The sequence below is a fragment of the Opisthocomus hoazin genome, chromosome 2 (genome assembly GCF_030867145.1).
Source record: "Opisthocomus hoazin isolate bOpiHoa1 chromosome 2, bOpiHoa1.hap1, whole genome shotgun sequence".
NCBI classification, from domain to species: Eukaryota; Metazoa; Chordata; class Aves; order Opisthocomiformes; family Opisthocomidae; genus Opisthocomus; species Opisthocomus hoazin.
The window spans coordinates 8,227,673-8,237,713 of record NC_134415.1 but is presented as its reverse complement, the minus strand read 5'-3'; the positions used below and the strand labels follow the sequence as shown (position 1 = coordinate 8,237,713).

General features: G+C 42.6%; 1 protein-coding gene and 1 non-coding gene across 2 annotated transcripts; both read left to right on the top strand.

The window, feature by feature from the left end:
- Positions 1-246: 246 nt before the first annotated feature.
- Positions 247-8,159, top strand: TOMM20 (translocase of outer mitochondrial membrane 20). Its single transcript, XM_075412300.1, has 5 exons — positions 247-470; positions 5,355-5,401; positions 6,123-6,204; positions 6,488-6,630; positions 7,749-8,159. The coding sequence occupies exons 1-5, from the start codon at positions 347-349 to the stop codon at positions 7,791-7,793; spliced, it is 441 nt and encodes a 146-aa protein (XP_075268415.1). The 5' UTR covers positions 247-346; the 3' UTR covers positions 7,794-8,159.
- LOC142360687 (small nucleolar RNA SNORA14) lies at positions 980-1,119 on the top strand. The gene has a single exon (XR_012763297.1). It is a non-coding gene; the product is annotated as a small nucleolar RNA SNORA14 (small nucleolar RNA).
- Positions 8,160-10,041: the final 1,882 nt, after the last annotated feature.

Genomic DNA, 10,041 nt, shown 5'->3' with positions numbered 1-10,041 from the left:
CAGCGGCTGTGAGGCGACGCAGAGCGCTGCCTAGGGTGGGTTTTTTGGGGTTATTCTGGGTTTTTTTGGGCGGCGGGAGGCCAGGCCGGCGTGAGGCCTACTCTGCCCGCTGCGTGTTCCCCTCAGCGGGAACGGGCCCGCCCGCGCATGCGCGCCGCGGGCCGGCGGGCTCCCCGCAGGCAGCGGAGGAGGCGCCCCCTGCCGCCGCAGGCTGATGACGCCAGCGGAAGCGAGGCGGGGTCCTTCCCGCCCGCCCGCTCGCCCCAAGGTGCCTGCGGAGCTCGGCGCCGGCCGCGCGGCGGGCGGCGGCGGCGGCGGCGGGAGCTTCCCCTGGGCGCCGGGCACCATGATGGTGGGCAGGACCAGCGCCATCGCGGCGGGGCTTTGCGGGGCCCTCTTCATCGGCTACTGCATCTACTTCGACCGCAAGAGGCGGAGCGACCCCAATTTCAAGAACCGGCTGCGGGAGCGTGAGTGTCCGGCGGGACGCACCCCCCTCCCTCTTCCCCCCCCTTCTCCTCACGGAGGCCTCCAACGGCTCCCGCGCGCGGGGGGGGGGGGGGGGGGGGGGAGCGGCACGTGGCGCCTGCGCGGGAGCGGCCTGGGGCTGGAGCTGGGCCTGGAGCCGGGCCTGGGGCTGGACCCGGGCCTGGGGCTGGGGCGGGCTTGTGCAGGGCAGGCCCCGAGCCCCTTCGTTCCCGTGCCTCCCGCCGCGCCCCTACCGAAAGCCGGAGCCCGCTCTCTGCTTACCGGGCGGCTGGCGGTTTCCGCAGCGGGAGCCCGCCTCGGTGGTGGCTCCCCTCCCCCGTGTCTTTGCACGTCGGCCGTGCTGTTACCGCAGCCGCGTTTATGCGGTGATGTTTATTTTTTTTTTATTCTTAATTTTTTTTTTTCTGGAAGACGTTCCGACAAAGCAGCGCGATCCCTCACGGTCAGGTTGTTGCTGTGGCAGGGCAAGAGCCCGTGGGTATTTCGGCTGCTGCATTCTTAACCCTCCTGGCAGCTCTGTTTATTAGCTTCCAGGATAAGAATGAATGCCAGAGAAAACTGTTGATTAATCCAAAATGTAGAGCTCTCCTCCCGTGGCTCTCCATTATTTCACGTCTTCAACATTGATTTAAATGTCTGGGTAATTACTGATGGTTTTGAATGCTGTAAGCATACTCAAGGTACTCGAACGAATCCCGAGAAATAAGCTGATGTTTGTTGTGCTGGGTTGTTTCTGTCAGGGGAATACATATAGTATTCCTTTGGTAACTAATACGAAGATAAGAAATTGCCATTAAGGGAAACTTTCCCAACAAGTAAACATAACGTAGTGAGTGGTTTCATGGATGGACGAGTCAGTAACTAATGGGTTAAAAATAAGTATTCATCTTGTGATGTTCAAACGTAACTTGAACGCTTTGATTCTGCCTTAGTGGATTGAACTTGTGTGACCAGTGCTGGCACTTAGCAGCGTATTAATTCCGCTTCCTGTAAGCTCTTCCACAGCAAATTATGTATTTTGAACATTTCAGGCCCTTGCTCAGGTGCATAGGATCTTGGACACTTACTTTTTGTGTGTCTTCCAAGTGCTTTTTGCCCTTCAGTGCAAGTCATTCATTGGGAATTCTTAACGTAGTAAACTGGTGTGTGCTCGGCTTGCACCAGCAAGCTCCATTGTTGGCAGTGCAGTCAGCCATGTTCTTTTTATGGTGTTAAATAAGTAGTAGAGAAAATACTGGATTACGTAAGATTTTTTGCAGAAGCACTGGAAGTGATTTTTGCATCCCATTGTTTTCATTTTCTGAGCTTGTATGCCGTAATGTTCTCAGTAAACCTTAGACTTGGCTCTGATTAAGCATTAACATTTTCTTTAAAATGAAAAACCAGTGTGGTTTGATGAGGGGATGACTGTTGTCATTTGGAGGACGTCACTGTCTGATTTATGATCCTTGGATGTGATAACGCTGGGCCGCTCCTTTTCTTGTAAGGCTTTAGGTAATATTAAGGAATTTGTTTTTATATTTTAGTACTGTAGCTGATTCTGCAGTATGAATGCCTCTGTAGCGGTGCCAGTGATCTGGTTGTTACAGCGGTTTTGCTGTTGGGTAGTAAGGCTTGCGCTGTCAAATATTTGACCAAACAAGGTCCAATGCAGCAGCCAGTTGTGGTGCTTTAGATGAAGAGACACTGTTTCTCGGCAATAGTAAGGGTATTTGATGAAAAAATTGGAGAAGCCACCTTTATAGTGGATCTTTTCCGGTAACATTCCTAAGACAAGGTTGTTTTTCAGCCTCTATGATGCAACGTCACGAAAATTTGGGAAGGACAGGAGATTCTACGTGACAGGAGAACCTACACATTGGTGGATTGCTTGTTGTATTTGGTCAAGCACATGCTGACTTATGAAGAACCAATTTTTTTTTGGCCATCCCAGTCATACTGTACATCTCTTTGGGCTGTGTTAGGACCAAAGGTTACATTACAAAGGTCCATCCTAAAAAGGAGGTGATCAGATTCAGGTTTCCAGAAAAAAAATTGTGATTTCCTGGGAGGGTTGAAGAACTGCTGGACTTTGGTTTTCCAGATGTATTACTCTTATTTATTTAGCAGGTTTGGTGGTGGTTTAGGTTTTCGTGGTGCTAGTTTGGGGGCATGTCCATGTTTAATCTTGGGACCAAAAGATAGCAAAGCTATTTGGATCTGCTTAAGATGGTAAGATTTTAGGTGTGTTTACTATTCGTGTTGTCAAACTTGTAAAACAGAACTGTTCTGTGTGTGAGTGTAGACACTGATCTCCTCCTTCGGAGTCAACCGGGATTTCTGGCCGTGCTGCCTGTTGCCTCTGAGTGCCTTCTGCCTGGACATGGGTGGGAGCTGCAGATGCGAACGACCCTTTGGTCCTTCTGCTCCTTTGTGCATCTGGTTTTGAAGCTGCTGGGGCAGCTTGAGGATTTTTGCAACCCGTGCCAGCGCCTCAGGTTATGCCTTGGTTCATGTTTGAAACTGGCTCCCTGTGTACCAGACCTGAGCCTGAAGAACCTGCGAGTCACGTGCAGTTTGAGAGCTACACCTCAGTTTTCTGGTTTGGATGAGCATACGTGCATTTCTGTATTAACTAAGATTCCTTCTGTGCAAGGTTGCCCTTCCTCTTTTTAAAATGTGATAATGTTTTTAGCAAAGAGGGAAGTTTTTCATTTTCTTGGAGGTCCCTGAGGGAAAACAAAAATTTGAGTTTTTTTAGGGGGTATGGGTCTTTTTCTCAAAGCTATCGATTTTTCCCCTGTCATATTACAAATGTAACTTTTGACTGTTATTGCAAAGATGTTTTAAAACTAGTGCTACCAACCACTATGTGAAGAATTCCTAAATATCCTTTAGAGCTTTTTTTTTTTTTTGGTAATTGTTTTAGCTAATGGACTTGGAGAGAGACCTGTAAAAACCTATTAACAAGAGGAGAAAAATTGCATAGTAATCAGACTTGAAAGATTCTGTAGATCAGTGTTCAGTTTTAAGATCTTGGTGATTCTTCACATTTCTTTACTCTTTTCAGGTTAAAGTTTATGATTTCTTATGTGTGTGATCAGTGGTTAAAAACTTCTATTAAATAGTTACAGCCACCAGCATATCTTTTTCAGCTCTGAATGCTTAACGTGGTGACTGGTATCTGTTGTAATATGTTAGAAGATGTCATAGTCACGCCAAGAAAACACGATTTTCTCCTCAAAAGGATGTACAAATATTACTGTTTGTACTTTTAATTGATGTTTTCACGGAATGCACTACATTTGCAACGTGGTTGGTTTTGATAGTGAAACATTTCACATGCTACTTTTTTTTTTTGTCATTTTTATTTCATCTTTCAGAATTTATGTATTAGCAAAACTGGTTTGCATAGTAGTGCAGTTCAAAGTTTTGTGCAAAGAATGCTTCAGAAAACTTGGAGTGAGCTAATTGAAGGCATCAACTTTCAAAAGAAGTTTTTCTTTAATACTGAAAACAACCACAATGATAAAATTATACCTACACTTCTCTATGATACATTTTTCTGTCTATGATACTGTAAAATAATGTACACAGGTCAGTAAGTTCTAGAAATTCAGGTGCTAAGGGTTATTGAGGCGTGATAGAAGGGTCATCCATGTAGTTAGAATGTGAACTCCCTTTATATAAAGAACATTTGATCTTGTCCATAAATTTCATGTGTTACATCATCACTGCTAGGAAATAATATTCCTGAATGTCTTCACTATGTGGACAGTCGCAAATTTTTAACTCGCTGCCATTAAAACTGCGAGTCATATTTGGAAGTATTTGCATCTTGTAAAATTATCTCAGAAGAAAAATCAGGGGTCTGTGGCAGTTGTTCTTTGTCAACGTAAATGTTCACCAAGCAGGCACCAAAGACAAATAGTAGGAGTACAGTTGTTTAACCATAGGCTGTATTTAAAAGTGTCATAGTTTAACCTGGCAGCCAGCAACTAAGCACTAGGCAGCCGCTTGCTGTCTGGGACAAAAAGTTATATTGCTGTAACTATTTCAGTTGATGAACTGATGACTTACAAAAAAATGATTATTCTAAGGAAATCACCAGTATTGCTATCGTAATTTTTTCTTGTATGAGTAGCTGCTACGACGAAATATCTTTCTACCTGCCTAAATGCATTAAAAGCAAGCTGTATGTCAGTTTAATTATACTAGTTTTGGTGGAGTGATGCAACTTCATGTTGCAGACCAGCTTTATGCCTTTAGGTTGGGCAATTAAATCTGTAAATGTGTGTTCCATCTCGAAATGTTTGCTTTCCTCAGATTTCAGAAATGTGTGCTTTAGTATCACTCTAGCTGTGGGACGATGAGATACTGCCCCCTGTTTAACCAGTTCCCAAGTCTTTGCTGTAAAGCAGCCGGGGAAGTGCACTTACGTACCGTGACCTGCTAAAGTTCCTGTTGGTGGTGCACCGTGTAGTTCAAGATTAGATAGCCTTGATGGTAGGCGTTTCTTCTGTGGCTTGTCGTTGTTAGAAATCAAGTAGGGAAATCCCGTATTGCTCTTAGTTCTCTTTCCTCCCTCACGCCTGTAGCACAGGAGGTGTGCTCTGCTGCAGGCCCCGCGCAGCCGGCGTTGCCATGGGCGGCAGGAGAGGAACTGTGGTTTTGGGTTGGTGCGCTGCTGCCGGCCCTCGTTAGACCTCTGAAGGGGACTCTGCTGCAGAGAGCGGGTTGCAGTCTTGCGTTCGGTTTTCAACATTTGGAATATTAGCGGTTTCTTCTTCTGAAATAAACCTCTGATTTGTTCACGGTTTCGAACTGTAATCTGAAGGCTTTTTTTAATTGCCAATTAAAAATTTAAGATATGTTTATTCTTACAGGAAGGAAGAAACAGAAGCTTGCCAAAGAGAGAGCAGGGCTTTCCAAGGTAATACTGTGTTCAATAATGCAGCGCTGTTTTGAAAGATGTTTCATTTGTAGTATTTGTCAGATTTGTTTAAAGATCTGTTTTGATTCCAGCGTTACAAACACTTCTGCAAATATGCAGTCTTCAGGTTTTTTAATGCTGACAAATAAGTAAATGAAATGATTGTTCCTTTTTTTGTGTCAGATGCCTTGTGCTAACTAGAAAGTACAACATTTACTGTGTGACTTGATGGTGTTTTCCTCTTTGTAGTATGTACAAGGACTTTTCAGACTTAGAAGTTGTTGATGGGATACACCTATAACTGAACTTCTTATTTTTTTGCTAGAAGTGTTTGATTTCTCTTTCCTTATCGCCAGTGGATCCTGGAAGAAAAGACAGATTTATCTTAACCAATTGTAAGCAATATAGTTGTGAAAAACATAACACACCTTAGAATTTATATTTGCTACAAAAATGTGTACTTAATGAACTGAGTAGGGGTATTTCAGGCTCTGTCTCGGTACAGATGTGTGATGCAATAAGAGACCCGAGTCTGATTTTCAAAAACATCCGGTATGTGTTTAACTTAGTGGTGACACTTGATATATACTTTTTTTTCCCCCCGTTTCAGTGTAAAAGTATGGTTGTGTGTGTATTTCATTTCAGCTGAGAATGGTTTCTGCTAACTTGTTTATAAGCTGATGTTTAAGGGCCAACTTCAGTTTTACTGTATGTGTTACAGCTGCCTGATCTGAAAGATGCTGAAGCCGTTCAGAAGTTTTTCCTTGAGGAGATTCAGCTTGGCGAGGAGCTACTAGCTCAAGGTAATAGCATTTTTTTTTTTTTCGAAGGGTAAGTTTTAAAATAGTTTTTCGTTATTACCTTTGCTAGAAGGTGACTTTTATGTACTAAGATCTTTTGGGCAGTGAAGTTCACCTAGGAAAATACGTTTACTTGTTTCTAACCTTTCCTGAGAAGGTCTGGCAAGGGAGGAGGAAGGAAAAGTGTGGATTGATTCTCAGTAATTTAACCCACTGTTGATGGATGTTTTATGTAAATACAGTGTGGAAGAGGGTTGATTTCAAAACATTATGATTTGTCATACAGGTGAATATGAGAAAGGTGTTGATCACTTGACCAATGCCATTGCTGTGTGTGGACAGCCGCAGCAGCTACTACAAGTTCTTCAGCAGACTCTTCCACCACCAGTGTTTCAAATGCTTCTAACTAAGCTCCCTACAATAAGCCAGGTATGTGAAATGTTTCCTGATGTTCAGTGATTTTCAAACCAAAACTACTTCTCTTATCTGCTACATCAGTCTCGAGTATTGGTTTTTGTAGTATGTAATTGTATGTGTTCAGTTAGATTAAAAGAAGCTTTTTTTACCTGAAATACTAAAAAGTGTATATGAAAAATATCATGTAGTGTTAATAGCAAACAGGGTGAAATAGAAATAAGAAAGTTCTCTCATGCGTAGGGTATGCTAAGCTCTTCTGAAGTAGAGACATCTGACCACAGCTCTGATACTGTAAGCAGATCCACTGTTTCCCAAATACCAGTTGGGGGAATCAGAAAACTGGTAACTTTCTTGTACTGGGTCTTGAGGTTTTGTTTGTTTGTTTTTCACAAGTGTCTGTAAGTGCTATAAAGGTCCATTAGAATTAATCTGTTGCATTTGCTAGCCTGTTGCTTCTGGGCCAGCTGTAAACACAAAATGTTAACAAGCACCAGAACACCAGACAGTTTTGGAAGCTTGGGGGTTTGCCTGATGGTAAAAGCGTTCATAGCTATAACTCTGTGTATAAAATGGCCTCCCTTTTCCGACTGGGTATTGTGCAGGTAACGTTGGTAATATGCTGGCAGGTGAGTCTGTTGTAGAATAATATGTTTTATGTTCTTGGAAATGCGAGGGTACTCCCTAATGGTGTTACCTCACATAAAGCAGAGACTCAGTGCTGTGCATCAGTCAGCTCTCTTTATAGCTCAGGCCTGATTACACTTCAGTTTAAGGTCCCTATAGTTAGTAAAAACACTGAAAAGTGTCAGGTACCCAAAACGTAAAGGTCTGCGGAAACAATGGAGCAAAACTGTTTCCTTAGAGAACAGTGCCAAAAACAGCACAGAGGTCCTCAGTTGAGGCTGATAGGATTTTATTTATGTGATTTTGGCTTTGTTAGGCATTGCGCAGTATTTAATTTCTGGGAACTGACTTCAAAAACTTCTGTGAAATAGATTACTATTTTTAACATTAATCAGTTTGCTCAGTAATTACACTGCTTAGTGCTCAGTGTAAAATTACATTGCTTGATAATCAGTTGCCTACTGTAATTTTATGCAATTGTGAATGAGTTTTTCTCCTTCTTGCAGAGAATTGTAAGTGCACAGTGCTTGGCTGAAGATGATGTTGAATGAGGTCACACCACAACAGGGGGGGAAAAAAGTTTTCTTACCCCAGAAGATGAGCATCAGTAGGGGGATAAAGGGGCAAACATAGTAGTTAATGGACTGTGTACCACATCGGGTTCTACCAGAGTTAAAATTAACTTTGTGTAGGTGGGTTTCGCAGGATTTTATTTATTATCCCAGTGAAAAGTGTATTTTGATAAGAATTCATTTTATAAATACACTGTGTGGAGTTATCAAAGTATCACTAACTTCATTATTATTAAAATATGCAGTTGTAATGTTGTACATACAAAGACATAAAACTACGACCTATTAAAAACCCAGTGCTCATTTTTGAAAAAACAAAGTTATGGCAATAAAGATTTATCTGCACTTTTGTGTCCCTATAGTACTACTTTAAATTTCAGAACATTTGGGTGTCAGAGCAAATGATCGAAAAATGACTTAACATTAAAATTTATTTTTAATGTTACGGCTGGTCTTCCAGTGCTTTTAGTTAAGTTCAAAACCTTGGGTCATTTCCTGAGAAAACACAGAAATGTGATCATTTAAACAGTAACCAGTCACCTTAGAAAGAGATGCAAATCAGAGTGGTAATAGATGACTGGCTGCAGACAGAATGACAAATCCTCTTCTGCCAGGAACAATAACATCTGAAGTGATGCAAGTCAAAACTGTGTCTGGCAAACACGAAAGCTCCGTTAATGCAGGTGTCTGAAGTAAAGCTGTTTGGCATAGAACCCAGGGCAGGTTGTAAGAGCGCAGAGGTGGTGTTTTTGGAAATCTTGAAATGTTTTTGCAAGGCAGGCAGTTGTTTACATTTCAGTCTCTAGTCTTGAAGACCATAGAAAGTGCTTGTTAACAGACTTTGGGATTTGCCTTGCAAAAAATTGCACTGATAAGGTAAGGTGGTAATACCCCCAGGCTAAACTAGCTAAAGCTAATGGAATTCGAAAGATGTAACATTTCGGTACGGTGTGGTACTGTAAACGTGAATTTAGGTAAGTTTTCCTTTGCCAGTGGAAAGGAGGTGGATAATACACAGACTCAGGCGAGTAGCAGGAGCATAGTTCTGAAAGCAGGTTTTCCATGGATAGAATGTTCTCGATGTCAAAACAGGTTGGCTTCTGCTGTTCTCTCGTTCTGTGCTATAACGACTTGGGTGGCAGAAGAAACAATTAAAAATGTAGCTTTTTATTTTTGGCATGGTGACCTGTTTTAACTTGAGGAGGAGAAAGGAAGAGAGTGCTTTGAGGTGTCTGTCTTTCAGACCAGCTGATAGTTTGTGCTAATAATGTCGATACCTTAATAGTAAGGTGGTAGCATCGTCCAAGTAGCGGTGAGATGCTGTGAGAGCGCTTTAGCTGACATTCCCAGCTGTCTCTGTCTCATTTCAGCCTGCTGTTTCTGTAAAGGGAGGTTCTTCCAAACCGTAGATCTCAACGTGTAAAGAAATTGCGTCGCACAGAATTCTGGGGAGGTGGAGTGGATAGTTTGTGGTCACCTAGCAGTCAGATACCTGAGTCTGGGAGCAGAAATGGCTCTTACTGAGCCAGCCTGGTTAGATGGTGTGCCATGGAAGAGATATTTCCCCCTTAACCCCTTTAACACACAGCTTCCCAAGGTTGGAGGTGTTATGGAATCTTTCTGTAATGCGACAAGTACCGAATTTAGTGGCTGGTACGAACAAAAGGTTCTTGAACAGCTGTAGTTTAGTCTTTTTGTTGTGCATGAATAGTTCAGGTGGCAGAAGGTAAAAGTAAAACTTCGTAGCCATAATCTTCAGGTGACAGTGGCTGGTTTGCTCTTTTAATTTGTTTTAGAGGGACAAAGTTATTCTGTGCCTAAAATACTTCATAAAAATACCGTGAAATTGCAGAAGGTTCTATTCTTCATGAGTATGGTGAGGCTTTTTGGAGGAGTTTTTCTTTTGCTTTCTAACCCTTAAAAAGTAAGAATTCGTAGGTTACTCCGACAGAACCGTTAGCGTATTCACCTGCTGTCCTTGCTGGTGGTGGTCGCTTCACTGTAAGATCCTTTTGGTTCAGCTTTTAATGTTGTCGTAAGGTAAATCAAACTTTTCCACCCTGCTCTGAGAAACAAACCCAAACAGCACAACACGGAAGTGGCCTTCCTGCAAACCTGAGTGAATTTCTACACTCTTTGGGGTAATGATGACAGCTTGAATTCACAATTTGGCTTACAGCAACGCTCTGCTGAGCTAAGTACATTTGGGCAAACCTTCTTCTGATTT

Excerpts from the sequence above, each read along its gene's own strand:
- TOMM20 (XM_075412300.1), top strand. The coding sequence starts at position 347 with ATGATGGTGGGCAGGACCAGCGCCATCGCGGCGGGGCTTTGCGGGGCC. Across the intron at positions 471-5,354 it reads CAAGAACCGGCTGCGGGAGC|GAAGGAAGAAACAGAAGCTT; the intron begins GTGAGTGTCCGG and ends TTATTCTTACAG. Across the intron at positions 5,402-6,122 it reads AGAGAGCAGGGCTTTCCAAG|CTGCCTGATCTGAAAGATGC; the intron begins GTAATACTGTGT and ends TATGTGTTACAG.